The sequence below is a fragment of the Lontra canadensis genome, unplaced genomic scaffold, assembly GCF_010015895.1.
Source record: "Lontra canadensis isolate GAN:19392208 unplaced genomic scaffold, GSC_riverotter_1.0 scaffold35, whole genome shotgun sequence".
Lineage (NCBI taxonomy): Eukaryota > Metazoa > Chordata > Mammalia > Carnivora > Mustelidae > Lontra > Lontra canadensis.
Window position 1 is genome coordinate 777,440 of NW_022631029.1, and position 23,335 is coordinate 800,774.

General features: G+C 44.0%; 1 protein-coding gene across 1 annotated transcript; it reads left to right on the forward strand.

Moving 5' to 3' along the window:
* Window positions 1–13,838: 13,838 nt before the first annotated feature.
* Window positions 13,839–23,080, forward strand: CCDC105 (coiled-coil domain containing 105). The gene is made up of 7 exons (XM_032868505.1): window positions 13,839–14,429; window positions 15,829–15,933; window positions 20,969–21,167; window positions 21,567–21,733; window positions 21,867–21,962; window positions 22,052–22,165; window positions 22,754–23,080. The coding sequence occupies exons 1-7, from the start codon at window positions 13,860–13,862 to the stop codon at window positions 23,000–23,002; spliced, it is 1,500 nt and encodes a 499-aa protein (XP_032724396.1). The 5' UTR covers window positions 13,839–13,859; the 3' UTR covers window positions 23,003–23,080.
* Window positions 23,081–23,335: the final 255 nt, after the last annotated feature.

Sequence of the window (23,335 nt, forward strand, 5' to 3'; positions counted from 1 at the left end):
CCATTTAAAAAGTAGCTGTTTCAGCTTGCAAATCAAACAATGATGCAGGTGTATTTTCCTGGAGACAGCTACCATAGTAATTCAGCATGCAGAAAAATGCTTTATGCACACTTTCCATTTCATCCTATGGAATATTAAAAAGACATGATCTGATACAGCATTTAGTAAACAGTTTGGCAGCATCTTACAAAACTAAACATCCTCTTACCATACTGTCCAGTAATGGCACTCTATGATATTTACCCAAAGGGGTTGAAAGCTTATATCTATGCAAAAACCTGCACACAGATGGGCATAGCAGCTTTATTCATAACTGCCAAAACTCAGGAGCAACCAATATGTCCTTCAGTAGGCAAATGGATAAACTGTGGTCCATCCAGGCAATGGAATATTATTTAACGTTGTAAAGAAATAAGCTCTCAAGTCATGAAAAGGCACAGAGGAAACTTAAATGCATATTACTAAGTAAGAGAAGCCAATCTGAAAAGGCTGCATAGTGTGAATCCAACTATGACATTTGGGAAAAGGCAAAACTACGGAGTCAGTGAGATGTGTTTGGCAGTGGGGAGGGAAAAAGGAGGGAAGAATTAGTGGAGCACAGAGAAAGGAAACTCCCCTGTCTGAGAGTATAATGGTAGATGCATGTCATTCTACATTTGTCCAAACCCACAGGATGTACAACACCAAGCACAACCCCTAACGTAAACTGTGGACTCTGAGCAATAATGGTGTGTCCGTGGGGGTTCATCAGTTACAGTAAATGCTCTGCTCTGGCGGGGGTTGTTGATGATGGGGAGGCTGTGTGTGAGTGAGGGTAGAAGACATATGAGAAATCTCTGTACCTTCTGCTCCATTTCGCTGTGAATGTAAAACTGTTAAAACAAAAGTCTGGGGGTGCCTGGGTGGTGCAATCAGTTGAGCGCCCCCACCCCAACTCTTGGTTTGGGCTGATCTCAGGGTCATGAGATCGAGCCCCACCTTGGGCTCCACGCTTAACATGGAGTCTGCTTGAGACTCTCTCTCCTCTGCCCTCACAACCTGCACTCTTTCATTTTCTCTCTCTGTCTAAAATAAATTTTAAAATCTTTAATAAATAAAAATAAATAAAACAAAAGTCTTTTTTTAAAAAAAACAATTAAAAGCAGAAAAAATGAAGGGATGCACTCAAAAGTCGAGGTTTAGTAAAATACATAGTTTTTATTGCTTCATCAATAAAATAATGGCTTTTGTTTTTTTGAACCATGAGCGAGTCGGCGAAGAACAGAAGGACTCGGCACGGTTTGGTGCGGCTAACTTGGTTCATGCTGATGTGCTAGCAGCTGTTAGTCACCATTGCTGTTGCACCATTAAAGGACAGGCTAACGCAGTGGTAAGGTGGGGATGGGGAGTGATTGCGGATGGGTACTGATGTCCTTTGGGGGATGATAATGTTCCAGAACTAAATAGGATAAAGATGATGGTTGCACAACATTGTGAATGTGCTAAGGGCTGCTGCACTGTACTCTTTGAAGTGGTTAATTTTATGTGGTATGAACTCCACCTGAATAAAAAGAAAAGCGGTACCCAAAACTCAGTATTTCAGATAAATAGCATTTCAACACAAAATTTTGAAAAACCAAAGTGAATGCCAAATTCACGATGAGCAAAATATCAACTTTCCAAAAAGACAGGATCAGAATTCTTGATTTTTTTTCTCCTGCTCAGGCTCCCATATGGCTTGGCTCAACACTCTTGCTAATGCTGTCTTTTTTTATGTTTTGCTCACTATGAATTTTTCCACTGAATTTTGGGGGGGGAGGGATGAATTATTGATACTGGAATATTATTTATCTTTTTTATAGGAGAATATCTTTCTTACCTCTGAACTCAGAAAATACAACATAACTATATCTATAAATACTCATAAGAAAAAAAGAAATCTGATGTATTTCACTGTTTTGAAATTAGGTAAACACAGCTTCACTCTTTCATTGCCTTTTTCATTTCTTTCTTTAACCATTTTATTGAAATGCAATTGACATGTAAAGGGCTGATTATCTTTAATGTATATAACTTGATGAGTTTGAGAATAAGTAGACACCCATGAAACCATCACCATCATCAAGGCCATAAACATATCTAACACCTCTCAAAGTTAATATTCCAATAAAATATTCCAGCATCATTTCTCTTAACTGCAGAATATTAGGGTACTCCCTTACATTTTCATGCCTCCAACAAGAGCCTCACTCTCCTCACCCTGGCCCTGGCCCCAGAGTCTCCCATTCTCTCAGTAAGCCTAAGGCTGGTGGCTCCCTTTTATAGATGTAGAAGGGGCTCAAAGAGGTTAAGGCACCACCCATATTATCAATATCAATAAGTTATGGGACCAGAGCTTGAGCCCAGGTCCTCTCTGACAAGTGGCTTCAGCTCTGATTCTATCATGAGGTGGGCAGACCAGGCTAGGAGCATCCCCAAGCTGTCCCAGGTGACTGCCTGTGCTGTGGGGTGGGGCCTGTGCAGAGGATGAGCCAAGAGGAGCCTGAGATGGAAGAATCCAGGCTAATTCCTCTGTGGGAAGCGCTCCCTATTAATTAATTAGGGCAGAACTGGCCTGCGGCATCCCCGCAGCCCCCAGAGTCATTAAGGGAGAGGGGGTCTCATTATCAGCTAGCAGCTTCCCCATCATTCCCAGGGCCCCAGAGGGAATTGAGGGTAAGGGAGAGGAAGGTCAGGTCCTCCTTCTCTGAAACCCACCCTTCCTACTACCAGAGTGGCCTGATATGCAAGTGACTAAAACCACAAGCAGAATTTTATGGGGGGAAAGAAGAAAGAGATGAGGGGATAAGTTTCCTTCCCCCTCCCAATTCAGTCTGCATTTATATTTATATGAGATATTTAGAATAGGTAAATCCATAAAGATAGAAAACAGATTAGTGGTTGCTGGGGGCTGGAAGGAGTGGGGAATGAAGAGTGACTACTAATGTTTGCAAGGTTTTCTTTTTGGGGTGATGGAAACTAGATAGTTCTGGAGCTAGATAGTGGTAATGGCGGCACAACGTGGTGAATGAACTTAAAACCACCGATTTGTGACTTCAAAGTGGTTACAAGGGCTATGGTGATAAACATTTTGCAATACACAAATGTACCAAATCAACACGTCATGCACCTTAAACTTACACAATGTTATATGTAAATTATATCTCCATAAAGCTGCAAAAAAATGGTTACGGTGGTAAAATTTTATGTTGTATATATTTTACAATTTTAAAAATTAGTCTCCTTCTGGTTCTTTAATGTTTCTTCAGCATTTAGGAATATCTGTTTTGTACCCAGTGTTATACTGAGCAGGGAAGTGTGGTCCTGCCCTCAGAGCTCTCACTAATTGAGGAGCAGCACTGCAGAACCCTGGAGTTCTTGGCTTCTGAGACACTCTCTATCCTCCCCTTATTCTGTGTCCTAGGACACTTATGGATCACACCAACAGGCTGCCTTGCTCTCTGGCTTCTGGTTGGGTTCAGGCAAAGGGAGTCCTTGCAGGAAGTGAGAGGGATGGAGGAGCATGAGCTCAGGATATTTTCTCCCCAGGTTCCTCCCCACAAACTCACTGAGGATGACTGTACCCCTAGACCCTAGATCGTGGGTCCTGGGAGGTGACCCCTCTGAATCCTGGCACTAAATGCTCCCTCCTCTTTCTCTGTTTCTGCCCAGGTGCTGCTAGCTCCAGGATCCTGCACCATCCTTATCCCCTCCCCACCACCCCTTTCCCAAACTGTCATCATAGTACCCAGTTTGAGTGTGCATCTGCTTCCTGCTGAGAATTCCCACTAGAAAGGCATTTAGGAAAAACAGTAGCAAAATACATAGACATGAATAAATAAGTCCTGGAGATGTAATGCACAGCATAAAGATTATGGACAACAATATTGTACTAGAAACTTCCAAGTTGCTGAGAATCTAGATCTTAATTTTTCCCACCACAAAAAAAGAAATGTGACATGACGAAAGCATTAGCTAATACGATGGTAGAAAGCATATTGCAATATATAAATGTATTGAACCACCACATTGTCCATTTTAAACTTAAACAATGGTGAAGTAGTCTCCCCTTATCTTGGGGGTTGGAGTTCCAAGACTTCCTACACATGCCTGAATCCCAAATAGTACCCAACCTTATACATACCATGTTCTTTCCTATACACACACACCTATGATAAATTTCAACTTATAATTTAGGCACAGTAAGAGATTAACACTAACTAATACTAAAATAGAATAATTATAACAATATACTGCAATGATATTTGTGTGAACGTTCTTGCTCTCTCTCCCCCCTCTCAAAATATCTTAAGCGTACTGGGCTCATCCTTCTACTTGTGATGATGTGAGATGACAAAATGCCTACATGATTATATGAAGTGAGGGGAATGATGCAGACATTGTGACATAGCATTAGACATTTCTGACAATATGTCAGAAAGAGGGTCATCTGCTTCCAGAACTTGGTTGACTGAGGGAACCTGAAACCATCGAAAACAAAACCGTGGGTAAAAGGGGGAACTACTGTGTGTGTCAATTCTATCTCAATAAAAAATGAATTCATAAAATTAGCCATCTCAACTCAAGAATATAAAATATAAATAAGCAGGCCTTGGAAGTAGACCTTAGCAGCAGAAGTGCCCTCAGTGGAAAATTGAAAAGCTGGGAAAACATTGTAAAGCAGTACCATTGACAGGGAAGAGAGAAGGAACAGAGAGCAGAAATTTTAGACTTTTTTATGATCAAGGCCATGCATGTTCATTGCAGAGAATTGTTTAAATGAAGAAAGTGTAGGGGCACCTGGGTGGCTCAGTCATTAAGCTTCTGCCTTCAGCTCAGGTCATGATCCCAGGGTCCTTGGATGGAGACCCACATGGGGCTCTCTACTCAGCAGGAAGTCTGCTTCTACCTCTCCCACACCTCCTGCTTGTGCTCCCTCTCTTTCTGTGTCTCTCTCTGTCAAATAAATAAATAAAATCTTTAAAAAATAAAAAAATAAATGCAGAAAGTGTAGAATCCTAATCCTTATCACCATTAAAATGTTGGTGGATTACTTTCTAGGTGGGGATATTTTTCCTGATTCAAAATTAGAATCCGGCTGATATGCTACATGAATGAAACTTGAGGACGTTATGCTAAGTGAAATAAACTAGTCACAAAAACACAAGTGCTGTATGGTTCCACTTATATGAAGTACTTAGAGTAATCAGATTCATAGAGACAGATAATAGGATGGTGGTTTCTGAAGCTGGGGGTAGGGGAAGGGGAGGAATGGAAAGCTGATGTTTAAAAGGGACAGAGTTCCTGTTTGTAAGATGAAAAATTCTGGAGATGGATGGTGGTGAATGTTGCACAACAGTGTGAATGTATTTAACGCCACTAAACTACACACTTAAAATTGGTTACAATAGTAAAGTTTATGCCACGTATATTTTGCCACAATAAAGAGAATTAGAATCATGTCATTTTGGCAGTTTGTTGTCCTGTCTATAATGATTATTATGGTATTATTATTATTATTTGTCATATGTCTTAAGCAATTACCTCTATCTGCCATGATCTTGGTGGTTTCCTTTAGTTCTTCATGTTCTGTCTCCCTCACTGGATGAGAAGCTGCACGAGAGATGGGACTTTGTCTTGTCGCTCTTTTCTTATCTTAGCCTAGTGCGTGACAAAGCAGATGCTCTGTAAATATTTGTCAAGTCAATGAATCCATTAGAAAAGAGAGATTTCTGGTGGACCCCCACACATACACACAAGTCCACTATTTCCAACCTGCTCTGCACCGGGGAGACATCTTTGTGGCCCCTATCCATAGGCTTGCTGCTTTGGGAAATCTGGAAGGTTCCATTTAAAGACATTTCCAGCATGAGGTGGGAGCACAGGGGAGGGAGGATTAAGGTGGGAAACCCAGCAACAAGGTGAGCTTAGATAGTCAGGAGAGGAAATGCTATTCCTCTCTGGTTCTGCACTTTGAGCACTGAAGAGATGCTTGCAGTGTGCCCAAGTGACCAGGAATGCCACATAGAGATAGATCAGGAGTAGGCAGGGGACCCCAGAATAAAGGGGCAGGTGCCATTATATTAGTTTTCTAGAATGCCTTACAAATTACCACAATCTGCGGGGGGGGCTTAAAATAACAGCAATATTCTCCCATACTTCTGGAGCCCAGAAGTCTGAAAACAAAGTGCTGGTGTTAGCAAGGCTATGCTTCCTCCAAATGTTCTAGGAGAGGAGCCTTCCTTGCTTCTTCCAGTTTCTAGGGGTTGCCAGAAATCCTTTGCATTCCTCAGCTTGTAGAAGTATCACACCAGTCTCTGCCTTCTTCTTTACAGGGCCTAGTGTCTGTCTCTGCATCTTTACATAGCCTTCTTATAAAGATGCCAGTCATTGGATCAAGGGCCCCTCATACTCCAACATAACCTCATGGTAACTCAACTAATTACAACTGCTAAGATCCTATTTCCAAGTAAGACCACATTCACAGGTGTCAAGACATATCTTTGGGGGGACACAATTCAACCTACAACAGTAGGTAAGACCCTTCAACAGTCCTGCCTCCCCCTTAATTTGGATTCCCCTATAAATTAAAAGGATGCTTAGAAGTTGAGTGGCCAGAACAGGAATTTCTATGGCAGAAGCAGCACAAAGTCCTTTTGGTTGCTCCATGCAATGGATTATATCCAAGAGTGGCAGGGCCACCATCTTTCAGTCATTCAACAAGTAGGTATTAAGGGTCTGCATGCTCTGTGCCAAGAACCCAGCTGGCACTGTGGATTCAGTGATGACTAAGGCAGATGAGATCCTCATCAAGGAGCTGACATCTAGAAAGGGAGGTGGCAAACACAACCTGATAAGTGCTATGAAGAGACGGAGGGTTCCAGTATGGCATGGCTATGTAGTACTTCAGATCAGATAGTCAAGGAAGTTCCCATTAGGATATAATATTTGACCAGAGACGTAAAGGATGAGAGAGAGTAAAACATATAAAAATGTAGGAGAATATCTCAGAGAGGGAAGAACATTCCAGAGAGGAGAGTCTGAGCACTAGCATGGCTGACCCCTCATGATTTGAAGACAGAGTGGCAGGAGATGGGAAAGTAAATGTGGACAGAGGCCAGGTGGTAAGGAACTGGGACCTTGTAGATCATGGTTAGAAATATGGATTCTCTTCTAACCTTAAGGCTCGCCTCACTGAATCTACCCATTGGACTAAAGCCACAGTTTCCTAACCTAACAAGTAATACCTGAATCCGCTGATGTGGATGAGCTTTTCTAAGGAGAAGGTGAGAAATGAGAAGCAAATGGGGGATGGAAGCCTAATGTATTAGTTAGTTATTGCTATATAACAGATTATCCCAAAGTCAGCGGCTTAAAAAAACAGATATTTATTAAGTGAGTTCTTGTGGATCAGGGCATGGCTTAGCTAGGTCCACTAGTTCAGTCTCTAACCAATCTGAAGACATGATGTCAGCTGGCACTGCACTCTCTTCCCAAGGATAGACTGGGAAAGAATATGTTTCTAGGCTCACTCATGTGGTTGTTGGCAGAATTCAGTTCCTCGTGGGATGTTGCACTGAGAGATTCAGGTCATTGCTGGCTGATAGCCAGAGGCTCCCTCAGTTTCTTGCCATGTGGGCTTCTCCATTTCTGAAAGAATGAGCTAGACAAAAGCCATGATCTCTTTATAACTCAATTCAGAAGTGGCGTCTTATCACTTTTGCCATATTCTAGTGGTTAGAAGTGTCATGAGGTCCAACCCACACTCCAAGGGAGAAGATTACATAAGGCATGAAGACCAAAATGTAGAGACCATTGGGAGCCATCTTCAAGGCTGCCTAACTCACCTGAAGAACTCTACACTTGACAGGTGGATGGCAGACAACCAGCCCATGAAGGACCAAGACTAGAGGCAAAAGGGGAAAGGTGTGACGAGTATAGGGGAAGAGAATCAAGTTCCAGGTGGTTGATCATTTCAAATGGTACCTAGAGGTCAAGTTGAATGAGACAGAAAAGAAACTACAGAATTTGTTGTAAGACGACCTTTTGTCTGAACCATTTCAAGGGACTTATGGGGACTAGAGTCGTAGGGACCAGTCCTTATCCCTTACCAACAATATGGTCAGCACCTTTGCAGGAGGTGACTGGGAAGAACCAGGAAGAACCTCTTCTGCCAGCCTGGGGCTTCCCACTGTCTCCTGACACCTCCCCCAGGAGAGTGACCTCATTTCTCAAAGACAAAATTGATTCTAGGTCATATCCCCCTGGAACGAGAGACCAATTGATGTGATTATCTCCAAGAGAAAGGGGGGCACCTACTAAAAGTAGAACTTGGTGCCCCAGAAGGGAAGACATCGGGGAACCTAAAAAGGGGTCTCTGATAATTACCTACCAAAATTTCAGAGTGAAGGGCATCTCCATGTAATACCAAAGGAAAAAAAAAAAAAAAGGAAAGAAAAGCTAGAAGTTTTAGAAGGTTCTCCTTCCTCATATACCCTGCAATTCCACACTATTTAATCCAAGGGCAAAACTCTGTTCCCCACTTTTCACAGTACTTGTTGGGTAGAATGCAAGATGTAAGAATGCAGCAAAGACGGCTGCAAAAAGGAGTTGCTGTAAAACATTCTTCATTATAAAAATCAGAGAGCTAATTTCAAAAATATTATTCCCCATTGGGCTGAGTTAGAAATATTTGAACTTCGGTATATTGGGAGGAAGGAGATGTGTATAAATGTAACTGTAGTTATGGGGGAAGGAGTATAGGGAAATAGAGTAAAATCAAAACATGTTCATAATAGATGTCTCTGGATGATAAAATTACAGATGATTCTTTTTCTCCTCATTCTATTTTTTTCTGTATTTTACACATTTTGCACAACTTGTATCTGTTACTTTTGTAGCTTAAAAACAAGATTATTTATTAACTTAAGAGAGTGACTTGTATTTGAAGAGTAGTGAAAAACTTTCTTAGTCCTCTGCTCGTGTATATAAATGTTTCTGAGGCATATTCTGAATTTCATCATTTCCTTTTTTTAAAGATTTTATTTATTTATTTATTTATTTGAGAGAGAGAGAATATGAGAGAGAGCAGGATAGGGGAGACATCAGAGGGAGAAGCAGCTTCCCCGCTGAGCAGGGAGCCCAACGCGAGGATCCCAGGACTCCAAGATCGTGACCTGAGCCAAAGGCAGTTGCTTAACCAACTGAGCCATCCAGATGCCCCTGAATTTCATCATTTCTGTTCAGCCACATGTAGTTGAAGCTCTTGGAGACTAAAGCCTAATCCCAGCGCTGCCATGGTTCTTTCCAAGCACCTGCTGTCTTGGTGTGTTTGGGCTGCTATAACAGAATACCATAAACAATGTGGCTTATAAACAACAGGAATGTATTTCTCCCAGTTCTGGAGGCTAGGACATCCAAGATCAAGATGTCAGTGGATTCACCATCTCATGAGAACTTCCTGGTTCATAGACAGCCATCTTCTCCCTGTGCCTTCACATGGAAGAAGGGGCAAGGGAGCTCTCTTCGGGTCTCTTTTGTAAGGCCCTACGTTCATTTATAAGAGTTCCACCCTCATTACCTAATGATCTCTCAAAGGCCCCATGTCCTAATATCATCACATGAAGCTTTAGAATTTAACATACACACATGTTTGGGAGGACACAAATATTGAGTTTTTTTAACAGGTGCCCATCGAGGCTGTGACCAGCAGGCTTTGAAAGCAGAGCAGAAGATGGTTCATTCGTTGCTCAAACACACACATACATGTATGAGACTAGAGAAAAGTATCTAAAATAGGCCATCAGAGCCAGGAACCAGAGGTGAATTTTAGAAGTTGATATAGTCAAACTTGGATCAAAAAATGAAAATGAGATGTTTGCGCATTGAGCACTGAGCAGTAGCATGCACTTATTTCAATGTGCAAAAAATGGTGGTACACATTAGGAGTATGTTGACGTGAATGGGTTGAGCCAACGGAAAGCCAGAACAGAACAGACTGCATCCCCTACTCATAACCCTAATGAATTTCACCAGAGATGCTTGTTAGAGCCCAAATCTTCTGTATGCAGTCTGGCATAAAAAAGCCTCCTCAGGTGTCCCTTAGTAGCTTGGTGGGAATAGTGTTCTGTACACCAGTCAGTGAACCAACACAGTACAATCCTCTGCTTGGGAAAATAGAAGCACCTAATGGACAAAGCAAATGTTGAGTACAGAATGCTGTCCCAAGTGGGCTGTCTCCCTGGTTCTTTGGGAAACCCTCTCTGCCTCTCCTGGTGTTAGAGTAGCTCATTCATTTATTCATTCAATTACTAAAAATAAAAAGTAATCTCTTGAATCATGCTTATTCTATGTGAGCCATCATGTTAAGCTCTTTTCTCATACTGTCACATTTAATCCATGCCATGATCCTATTATCCTAGTTGACAGATGAGGAAACAGAGTCACAGAGATGTCACTGACTTTTCCAAGATGACACAAACATTATGTCAGAATCATAATGTGAATCCAAGCCATCCAGATCCATAATCTTAACCACAGCACTATCCTGACTCTAATGAAGAGCTGTTTGTTGAGCCAGATACCACTGGTCCCAGCAACTATGCTAAATCCATATTCTTATAAATCCTGGAAACAAGTCTCCATCACCAAATGTCACCTGCCTCCATCACTTCCTGGTGACCTGGTAGTTCTCCAGCATGGCTGGCCTGAGAGGCTTCAGTTGACCATCTTACCCCTCCCCATTACTGAATGATCCCTTGTTTTGCAAAGCCATTCATTCCCTCTTCATCCTTGCACCTCTCAATCACTGAACAAGAGAAAACATACTCATTCCCTTACTCATATATTCATTTAATAAATGTTTATTGAATACTTACTAGGAGCCACAATCTGTGCTGGATCACATGGACAGTAACATATAAGACAGGCAACATGATACCCTCTTAAAACTCACACTCTGATGGGGAAAAGGAACCAAGGAGATAAGTTTAAAAAAAATTAAATGTCTATCAATGGATAAACAAAGTTGTGGTATATAAATATAATGGGATCTGGTCATTAGGAGGGGGGAATGAAGAACTTCTACATGATACAGCATGGGCAAACCTCAAAAACATTAATGCTAAGAGAAAGAGGACAGACAGAAAGGGTCACAGTGTATGATTAATTTAAATGAAATATGAGAACAGGCAAATCCATGGGGACAGAAAGTAGACTAGTGGATGCCTAGAGTGGGGTGGGGAGGTTGGGGGGGTGGGAATAGGAAGTGACTGCTGATGGGTATAGGGTTTTATATGGGGATGATGAAAATGTTGTGGACCTAGATAGAGCTGGTGGTTACACAACACCATAAATATCCTAAATGTCTCTGAATTGTGTGCTTTAACATCATTAATTTTGTTCATGAGAATTTCATCTCACAAAAAAAAAAAAAAAAAAAAAGACAGTTAGTTAAGTGTCTGACTCTTGGTTTTGGCTCAGGTCCTGATCTCAGGGTCCTGGGATCCAGTCCCGTGTCAGGCTCCGTGCTCAGCAGGGAGTCTGCTTGAGAATTCTCTCTCCCTCTCCCTCTGTCCCAGCCTCCACTTGTGTGCTCTCTCTCCCTCTCTCAAATAAATAAATAAATTTTAAAAAAGAAAAGGAAACAAATAAAATGATCATGGCATGTGACTACCATCCATTCCTTCATCACATGTATCCTGAGAACCTACCATACGCCATGAGCTGTGCCAGGCATTTGAGAACAAGGTTCCTTCTAGGGAAGGTGGGGGAAGATCAAAAATTAAAAGGATACAAATGGATAAGAGACTTTCAGGTAGTAATGAGTGCTATGAAGATACTGTATGAAGGAACTGTAAGACTAAGACAGATACTTTTGTGTAAGTAGACAAGGAATACCTGTCTAAGTGGTGAGACCTCCTTGAGGGACATGAAGAACCGAGCCAGGCAAAAATCTTAAGGGAAAGATATCTGAGCAAAAGATAATAGCATATGCAAAGGCCCGAGGCTAGGAACTAGTGTGATGTGTTAGAGGAATTCAAAGATACCCAGGGAAGTTAGAGCACAGTGAGTGGGCCTGGGGATGGGAGGTAGAAGGTAAGCTAGTTCAGGGAAGTGAGAAAAGTCAGATCATGCAGAGCCTTGTGAGTAAAGAATTTGGATTTTGTTCTAAGTACAGTGACATTCACTAGAGTTATAAGTAAGAAAAGGATGTGCTCTAGTTTAAAATATGGTCCTGTCTGTGGTGTGGAGAATGAATTGGAGGAGACAAGGGGGGACAGGCATAGGCAGAGAGATCATGTAAATGAGACATGAGAATGGGAGCAAGAATAAGAATTGATTGTTGGGATGCCTGGTGGCTCAGCCTGTTGAGTGTCTGACTATTTATTTCAGCTCATGTTATGATCTCAGAGTCATGAGATAAAGCTGTAAGTCTAGCTCTACACTCAGCACAGAGTCTGCTTGAGATTCTCTCTCTCCCTCTCCATCTGCCTGTCTCCACGCCCACACACACTCTCTTTCTCTGTCTCTCTAAATAAATAAATAAAATCTTTGAAAAAAAAATAATGTTGGTGGTAGCAATGGAGAAAAGGATGATCATCCTGGGGATAAATTTTTAAAGTAGGGCTGGCAGAACTTGTTAATGGGTTGGCTACAGACATGAAAAATTAAGGAAGCTTCTAACTTTTTAACATAAGCAACTGGGGTGAATGGTGGGTCAACTGTCAGGTCAAGCAATACTAGTGGAGGAAAAGATCAGGAAGATTACGCAAAAGTTTGGTTTTGGATCTGTTGACTTGGAGGTGCCTACCAAATGCTCAAGTAAAAATGCCACTGCTAGAAAGAAACAAACAAAATGATGTGGTAGAGACTAATGGGAGAGGGATGGAGAGCTGACCTCTCTTTTTTCTTCCCCAGACTCTAACCTGCTTCCTATGTTGAAGAAAATCCACATCAGATGAGTCTCAGTAGGACATTAAGTTCTCCTTTCTGCCATAGAAACAGAAAGTTCAGACATGACTCACTTTCCCAACTTCCCTTGCAGCAAGGGCATGGCCATGTGATACAGGTTCAACCAGTTAGAGGCTGCCAGCTTAGACCAGAAAAGCAAAGAAGCAGATGCCACAGAAAGGTGACTCTCTGCTCTGGCAGCCTCCAAGACAGACAACACAGCTGAGAGCACGATGTTCTCAAGAGCCACAGCATGTCTTTTTATTTTTTGGCTGCGATTCTGACTGCGAGGCCATCTTTTCTGTTTCTGTGGCTTGCACAGAAAAAAAAAAGAAAAAAGAAAAAGAAAAAAGAAAGAAAAAAAGAATCCTGAGTGATGGGAAAGAAGAGTTGGGCTTAACGATAGTACTAACGAAAGAGCCTTTTGACATAGTGATACTTAAGCTGGGTTTTGAAGATTGCAGAAGAGTCAGCCTTGGAAAGGACCTGGAAAGGAGTACGCCACCCAAAGGAACCATGAGTGTGAGGCTCTGGGGTGGGAAAGCGCTTAGTGTGCCCCAAGGGCTGGAAGAAGGCCTATGTTGCTGGGGATAGGAAGGAACAGAGAGAGATGTGCTTAATGAGGTCGGCTTCCTCAAGGAGCCAGGATTCCAAACCAGATTCCAAGCCACCATGGCCGCGTTCCAAAGCAAAGACTCGGTCCACGCCTCTCTGTAGCCTTTCCCCTCCCCCACCTGTGGAACTGCTTCTGCGCTGTTGCCCCGTCGTCATGGTGATGGGCACTCTGTTTCACTCACTGTTCAGGCCAGGAAGGAGTTGGCGCGTCTTTGGGAGTCCCTGCCCCTCCCCGTGGAGGCACCCGGGCCAGGCCGAGATAGCAATCAGGGACAATGCCCGTGTTGGTACCCCCAGCTGAGCGCAGCCAAGACACGCGCGTAGGGACTCCAGCATGGCGCGAGGCAGCCAAAGCCATCACGCGGAAGGCGCACCACCTGACCGACCGCTGCGGGCAGGAGGCAGTGACCATGTGGCAACCCAAGGACAGCGTAAGGGATCCGCACGTGGCGCGCCACCTCTGCCGCGCTGCCTACATCCTGCCCTGGCGCTTCCGCGTGGAGATGCTCAAGGGTGGCGGCACCTTAGAGAAGCCGCCGCCGGGGGAGGGCGTCACGCTGTGGAAGGGCAAAATGAAGCCCCCCGCCTGGCACGCCCGCCTGCCGCTGCCCATGCACCGCGATGCGCGGGCCCTGCAGACTGCGGAGGTGGTGCACGCGCACGCGCGCGGGGCGCGCCTCACGGCTGCCCGCCTGTGCCGTGCGCAGCACCAGATCAATGGGCAGCTGCGGCTGCTGCTTCGGCAGCGGGAGGCTACGGACCGCAGGCTCAGCGAAGTGCGCAAAGGCCTGCTGATTAACCAGCAGAGCGGCAAGCTTCGGGGCTACCGGCCCAAGTCTGAGAAGGTGGGACCATCTCCCCTGCCCTCTCAGAGCCCGAGGCCTCAGCTGCCAGATGCTTGGCCTGAGGAAAACCCCTCCCCGTAGAGAGAACGCCCACCTGCACCCCAGGCCCCAGCTCCCAGAGAGTGAGGGCACAAGAAGATGAGGACGCTCCCAAGAGGAGGATTCCAAGCCCAGAGGGTGACCTCCCGAGGGGATGAGATCCTCACCCCCCTTCCCCCAAAGAGAGTGTCTATTCCAGTCTCCCAGCCCAGGAGAGAAGGTGGGACTCTGAATCAGACTAGATGAAATTCTTCCCAAACAGCAACCACAGCCCCCAGGCCAGGTATGAAATCACCCACCCAGCCCCAGGCCCAGAAAGTGAGACCCTCCCATGGGCTCAAGACCCTCAATATCCCAATTCCAGGGAAAACACACCCAAAGTCCCACACTGAGGAGAGTGGGTGATGTCCTCGTCCTAACTCTGCTCAAAATGGTGTGTTGTTCTGTTTTGTTTTTTAAGATTTTTATTTATTTGAGAAAGAGAGAGCAAGCAGAGGGACAGGCAGGGACAAGCAGACTCTGCACAGAGCATGGAGCCCAATGTGGGGTTCAATCTCAAGATCTTGAGATCACAACCTGAGCTGAAATCAAGAGTCTGGCACTTAATGGACTGAGCCACCCAGGCATCCCTCCTCAAAATGATTTTTTAAATCCCAAGTCCTCCCCGAAAGCGTCAGAATGTGAGAAACCCTCCTCAGGCTTTGTCTGGGGAGAAGAGACCAGGTCCTGCCTACCGGTTGAAACCCTCGGACTCCAAGCCCCTGCACCTGAGAACTACTAAGTCCCTAGCCAGAGAAAAGAGTGAGAGCCCTAGTCTCAGCCCTGATGAAATCCTCCCTCTAAAGTAAAACTGAAGACCATCATCCCAAAAGTGGGGAACATTCCAACCTCCCTAAGGAGACATGAAAACCCCACACACCAGGTGAGATTCCTACCCCCAGCCCCCAAATCCAGATAGTAAGAACCCAAAAAGGCAACTCCTCATCATTCCTATGATGAGTCTCTTCCACTTCCAGTCAGGGAGAGAGGATAAGACCATCACCAAGGAAGGGTGACCCCCAACCCCAGAGAATGAGAACAACCTCTCCCCAAATCACCTTCATCCCAACTCACTGGACTCCTATCCATAAAAGGGAGAAGCTCCCAGCCCTACTCTCTAAAGAACCAACCCCCCAAGTGAGAGCCCCCTTGAAAGAATAAAGCCTTTTCAGAGTGAGGTCCCCAAAGAGTGAGAGCACCCCCAATTCCATTCTCCAAACTTGAAGTTTATGGAGTTAGCAAACCCTCTACTAACCTCGAAGGAGAAATCTCCCTCCAGCCCCCTCTGGAAGATGTGAGAGATTCTCTCCTTGTTTTCTAGGTCCCTGACAAAGCTGACAGTATGCTTAACTGGGAGAAGGAGGAGCTAAAGGGCATGAAGAGGAAGATGGAAAAAGATATGGAAAAATCAGAGACCCTGCTCAAGGTTGGGAATACCTAGGGCCAAGTTGGGAGGGCTGGAGTTGGATCCGAATGGGCGAACTGCTCTCACCTTGGGGACTGTAGCCACAGCAAACCCTCAACCCACTGCCCTGACACTCATTATATTTCCACTTTGTGCAATGGGAAAACTGAGGCTCTGAGAGATGAGTTGGGCCCCAAGATAACAACGAACACGCTTCTGTGTAGTGCCCTGTGCAGTCACCAAGTTAACTTCTTAAAACTCTCCTGTGAAATATGAATTATGATCCCCTCATTAGAGATAGGGAAAGTAAGGCTCAGAGAGAGACAGACTCACTCAAGGCATAGGGCTGGCCAACAGCAGGGCAGTAGCTTCAGCTCAGGCATCTTTTTACTTTCCATCTTTACCAAGGTATAACTGACCATTTAAAATTGGATATATTTAACACAACTTGATGATTTGATAAATGTATGCATTGTGAAATAATCACCATAATCAAGGTAATTAACATATTCATCACATCACATAGTTACCTTTATGTTTGTGTGGTGAGAACACTTAAGATCCACACTCTTAGCAAATTTCAATTATAAAATAGTGTTGTTGTCCATAGTCACATTGTTCTATATTAGATCTCCAGAACTTAATCATCTTGCAGAGCTAAAACTTTGTGTCCTTGACCAACATCTCCCCACTTCTCCCTCCCCTGCCCCAGGCCCTAGCAACCACCATTCTATGCTCTGGCACTATGAATTTGACTTTTAGATATAAGTCAACTATAATCGAGATCCTTCTGCATTGGACTTATTTCACTTAGCCTAATAATGAACCTCCTGCCTCATCTATGTTGTCACAAATGGCAAGCTGTCCTTTTTTAAGGCTGAATAATATTCCATTGTATATATTTTATTATATACATATTACATTACATATTCTATATCATATACTGTTATTCTATATTAACATAATACATATATAATTATATAATAATACAAATATAATTATATAATAATATTGTAACATATAAGTTATTATCTATTATATAATAATATATTATTATATTACATATTAATATATTCTATAACAATATAGTATAGGCTTTATACTGTATATTATAACATATCCTATATAAGGTATTCTATATATACTAATATATAGTATACTGTATACTGCAATATAATACATAATATATAACGTATATAATATATAACATTTATATTATCTTTAATACATATTAATTATAATTATCTTATATTTTTATATATTATATTATATCTTATATGATATATTATAATTATATAATTTATTATTATAAATTTTACATGGCTTCCACATTATATAAAATATAATTATATTATGTAATGTCATTATATAATTATTATACAATTATTGTATATTATATCATATTACATATAATATAATTTCTATATATGATATATAATACAATATATTATATAAAATATTACATATTATATTACTACATCATTTTATATCATTATTTTATAATATATTAAGATATCAATGTTTTGATTAATACACTAATATTGTAATAATATATTTCACATTTTCTTTATCCACTCATCTGTCAAGAGACACTTAGATTGTTTCCACATCTTAGATATTGTGGATAATGCTGAAATGAACGTGGAGTACAGCTATCTCTTTGAGACCCTGATCTTCTTTGGATATATACCAGGAAGTGGGAAAACTTCCTGATGATTCAGGTCAGGTCTTGAGCCTAGCTCTTTACACTGTAATATGTGTTCAGTCTTTGTCGGCTCAAGCCAGAGATGGTATGTCACTACATTCTTCATTCTTGCAATAAGGACTTCTTTATGAGGACACTAATAGAGGTGAGAGGGCAGCCAAGTTTGATGGAGTCTTTGGAACTGGTTTAAGTTAGCTGGTAACATGTGTGTGCTTTTGACTCAACTATTTGACAAATATTAATCCAAAATCCTGGTGTCTGGGCTCCATGCTTGGCATTGGGGACAAAGACAGAGCTGGCCTTGCCCTCACAGAGTTCACATTATAAGGACATTCAAATAAGAGACAGATCAGGGTAGTGGGTGAGGTTGGGGGAGGAAATTAAGGAGCTGGTGCACCACTGTCCGTGGTGCTGAACCCTTCTGGTGCTCACCCCACCAACTCCCCAGGCCACTGTCATATTCCTTTAAATCTGGTGAGTCCTGAAAAATCCTTCAAGAAAGTCCAAAACTGACAAGGGAGAAGACCCTGAGGGTGGGCCCTGTAGGGAAGGGTTTGCAAGAGAGAAATGGGAATGGAGAGTTGGGGAAAAAACAGACATAGATGGAAACTGAGAAGGGCCACTGGAGAGGCCTGATGTACATATTTCTGGAGAAAAATTCTTACAACCAAACAGACCTGTTTCAATGTCAGATCATGAATGAAAATTGGCATTCAGAAATTTCCCAGGGGTCTCACCATGTGTGTATAGAAGGTTTCTTGTCCCACTGGGCAAGTTATTTCATACTTTCTCTTGCTTCAAACCTCTCTCCGGTTCTCTGCTTTCCTCATTCTCAGTGAATGACCCCAATGCATGGAAGCAACTAAAGGGAATCTCTCTCATTATTCCCTGCCAATGATATAATTCCATCTACCTCTGCATCCACTTTCTCCCCATTCTCCTGCAACACCAATACTTCCATCTTTATTGGATTATTCTCAACAGTGAACAAAAGGGGAATTATTCTCTAATGGGTACAGATCTGTTTGGGATGATGAAAAAAATTTCTGGAAATGGATAGTGGCAGTGAACTCTATGCTGAACTAACTCTACACTGAACTCTATACTTAATGGTTAAAATGGCAAATTTTGTTGTCTATTTAATCACACACACACACACACACAAAACCTCTGGATCCCATGCACCCCTCCAGATGATCTCCATTTCTCTGACCCTCTCATTAGCACATCTTGTCTACACATGTTGACCCCATCACTTCTTTTGGGCAGGAACTGGATCAGTTTTTTCCACTGCATTCCCCACTCCCTGCTACATTGCCCAGCACATGGGAGGAACTTGATGAATATTTGAATAAATGAATGATCTTTTAAATCTATTTTTTACTCAAATGGATGAACCCCAAAGAGATTATATTCAGCAGAAGAAGCTAGACATAGGATACACACTGTGTGGTTCCATTTATACAAAGTTCTAGATTTCAAAAGCATTTTCTTGAAGAGCTGAATAGTATATATTTTAGGCTTCATGCAAAATGCAGTCTCTGTCACAACTGCTCAATTAGGCCAGTGTAGCAAAAAGAGCCAGAGAAAATATGCACAAGAATGAGCATGGCTGTATTCTATTAAAGTTTAGGTACAAAAAGAGGCAGCCAGTCCATAGGCTATAGTTTATGGACACCTTAAAGAACAGGCAAACAAATCAGCAAGGCAGATTTACTAAGGGAGGAGGGAAGGAACACCAGGGATATTTTTGGGGTGATGGAAATATTCTATATTTTGATGAGGGTGGTATTTATATATGGATATATATATTTATATGTGGATAACATATAAATAAATATATATTTTATGTATTATGTATTATGTGTTACAAATACACAATAAATACATAATATATTATATAAATACATAATGTATTATGAATACATAATGTATTACAAATACATATTATAAATACATAATAAATATAATATATAAATACACAATATATAAATATATAATATATATCCACATATAAATATATAATATATATCCACATATAAATACATAATAAATATATATACATTTATATATGGATATATACACACAAAAGACTTGTGGGTTTTTTTTATTTCTCTCCTTTTTTTTAATTTTTTATTTCTTTTCAGCGTAACAGTATTCATTGTTTTTGCACTGCACCCAGTGCTCCATGCAATCCATGCCCTTTCTAATAACCACCACCTGGTTCCCCCAACCTCCCACCCCCGCCCCTTCAAAACCCTCAGATTGTTTTTCAGAGTCCATAGTCTCTCATGGTTCATATCCCCTTCCAATTTCCCTCAACTCCCTTCTCCTCTCCATCTCCCCTTGTCCTCTATACTATTTGTTATGCTCCACAAATAAGTGAAACCATATTATAATTGACTCTCTCTGATTGACTTATTTCACTCAGCATAAATCTCTTCCAGTCCCGTCCATGTTGCTACAAAAGTTGGGTATTCATCCTTTCTGATGGAGGCATAATACTCCATAGTGTATAAGGACCACATCTTCCTTATCCTTTCATCCATTGAAGGGCATCTTGGTTCTTTCCACAGTTTGGTGACCGTGGCCATTGCTGCTATAAAAATTGGGGTACAGATGGCCACAAAAGACTTGTTTTAATGTGTGGAGATATATATATGATTTATATGGATAAATATATGGGTATATATGGATCTATATACAAAAGACTTGTTTTAATATAACTTTCAAATAACAGCAAGTATCAAAAAAAATGCAATATGCTTCATTTTATAATGGCAGAAGTGTGGTTTGGCTGGGAGTAGGAGTTCAGAAGAGATAGATGTTGGTGAGGGAGATACTCTGAAGACCGCTGAGGGCTCCCAATGCTAATAAGAGCAGAGAAGAGACCCTGAGGCTAGGGGAGGGGATCCGCCTTGAAGGCAGCTGAGAAGCAAAGGACTGGTACAGGAAAACTATTCATGTAGGTTCAGCCAGTGCCACCTCTCCACTTTACAGGTGGGACAACTGAAGGGGGGGTTGGTTCTTGCAGTGCCAGAGCAAAGCCAGGCACAGAACCCAAAAGAAAATGACACCCAGGACAGGGAAGCTGCCACTGGTCCCTTCAGCTCCTCCCCTTTCCACCCAGGGATCATTGAAGGCTTCTGGACAGGGGGAGGGGTTTGGGGAGTGTCTGAGCTTCCACCTGGAAGTCAATTCTTTCTCCCAGCAACAATACCTGGAGAGGGTCAGTTTGGAGCTGGAAACATTTTGCAGCCCCAGCAGAGAAATTTCTTCCAGCCACCTCTGGCAACCTCCCCACTCACACTCTGCCTTTTTCTCTGCCCCTCTCTGCTTCCTTGCCCCCAGGCCCTGGCATCCTGCCGTGACACTCTGGCCTTCTGCTGCAAGGAGAGGCTCCAAGCTGTGGACCTAATGAATCAGCCACTGGATAAAGTTCTGGAGCAGGCTGGCCGTCACTCCTGGGTGAACCTCTCCCACATCCCTTCCGTGCGCCCTCAGGGCCAGAAAACACCTCCGCCAGACCCTGTGGGCACCTATACCCCAGGTAAGCCCCCACAGAAATGAGTCCACTGTTGTAGGTACCCTTGGGTGCCCACTAGGCCTCTGCTTCTCAGCCACTGCCTTTTCTGGGGAATCCCCCCCCCTCCTGACCAAGTGAGAAGACTGAGAAACCATATCCACTGAGGCCACGTTCTTGATTAGCTCTTGCCTTTGCACACTCCTGCTTCCCACACACCTGCGGGTGAGCACTCCTTCAGTCAATCTGGGACATTACTTATGCCAACTCCACAAACAGCCCCTCCCCTGGACTTGCTACAATTCCTTCAGTAAATCCCCTCACCCAGGGCCCAACACAACCTGAGCATAGAAAGGGGGACTCAGACAACCAGGATGGGGAAAAGGAGGCCTTGGTTCTCCACGCATGACCCCACCCTGCCCGCAGAGTGCGCCACGGCGCTGGATGAAGCCAAGCGACTGTTGATGGAGTCCAAGGACACCTTGCTAGAAATGACAAAGAACGAGGAGGACGTCCAGGAACAACAACAAGAGATAAGCAATCGCGTGTGCGCCTCTCTGGCACAGAAGATGCGTGAGACCTTGGAACTGAAGGTAGGAGCGGCGTGTGCTACTCATAGTTTGTGGCGGGAGACTAGGGTGGACTAGAGCTGATTACAGAGAGAGGGACGCAGGAGCAGAGGAGTCCGGAAGCCAATGTGACCCCTCTGTGCTCCCACCCACCCAGGAAAGAATGAATATGACCTTAGGACTAATGAGGGGAACTATCCATCGGTGCACGAAATTCAGCCAGGAAATGTACATCACTCGTGGCCTAATCAAGGTGTGCTGGGGCGCAAGAGTGTGCGGGGGTGGGGCCGGGGTTGCTGGCCTAGCCTGGGCCTCACTGCTCCTCCCCCCACACTCCGCCAGGGTCCTGTGTCAAAACGTCACCTGGAGACTCGAGAGAAACTGGATAGACCTCTGGTTCGAGTGTACCAGAGACACGTGGGCACCCAACTCCCCGAAGCCTCGCGCCTCGCCCAGGTACCCCCTCGGTGGCCCCTTACTCGCCTTCCAGGCCTCTTTAGGCTCAGCCCCATCCTGGTAACACCCCTTCCTCAAGCACATCTGACCCAGGTCTGCCAGTCCTTCAATTCCCATGAGAAGGAGGCCCTCTGGTATCCGCACCTGTCTCAAAAAATTCCTCTCAACCTCTCCCCGCCTCACCCCCCTCATGAAACGGCCGTCTTTCAGCCTAGCTCCTTCATGCACTCCTTGCCCAGATGCTCTCCCACATCCCAGGTCCGCCCCGCCCCTCACTGTGCAGGTGCGTACCCCGCCGCCCCCACAGGCCCGCCTGGTCGCAGGTTCTTTCAAGGGCTTCTGGCACAAGCGTGTTGGCCCCAATCTCTGCCCGCCTCTCCTCCGGTGCTCCTTCCCAGGCGGGGACCTTCCGCAAGAACACGTGGCCCAGGTGTGCTCCTCCCCTTCTGAGGCCCGCCCCTTCTTAAAGGTGTGCTCTTTTCACACGCACATCTGGCCGAGGCGTGTTAGCCCACCCCCGACAGTGCCGCGAGGCCCTTGCTCGGTCCGGTTTGCCTGGCCCCCAGCACAGTCCCGCCCCCTCCCCAGGGCACTGACAAGCTGCAGCGCCACATCTCGCACGTGGAAAAAAACCTGAAGGAGCTGCTCGCCACGCACAAGAACCTCACCCGGAGCCTCAAATGCAAGAAGATCGGGTATGAAGTGGACTACAATGTAGTGCGCTTGCGCCTCCGCCAGCGACACCCGCATATGTGCTACGAGCAGGCGCAGCGCCTGGTCAACGACTGGGACCCGCGCACGCCGCCCCGCGCCGAGGCAGATGCTGCCTCCAAGTGACAGACTCGCCCCCTGCCGCAGCCTTTCGGCCCAGTTCTGGCTGGACCTGAGGAGCTGAGACTTACAGCTCAATGGCCCTCCCCCCTTGCCTGACCTACCCTCCCTCAAAACATCCTCTAGCAGAATTATAATAAAAATGACAATAATTACCATTTATTAGGCACCTACTGTACATCAATCACTTACCCTACAACACGTTATGGGCTGCGTATCCTAGGACTTAACCGGCTGGATCTGGGCGCCAGATTTCTGGGGTTCAAATCCCAGCTCCCAATTTCAACTGTGTAGTCTTGGGCAAGTCACTCTCCCTCTCTGGCCTCAGTGTCTTCACCG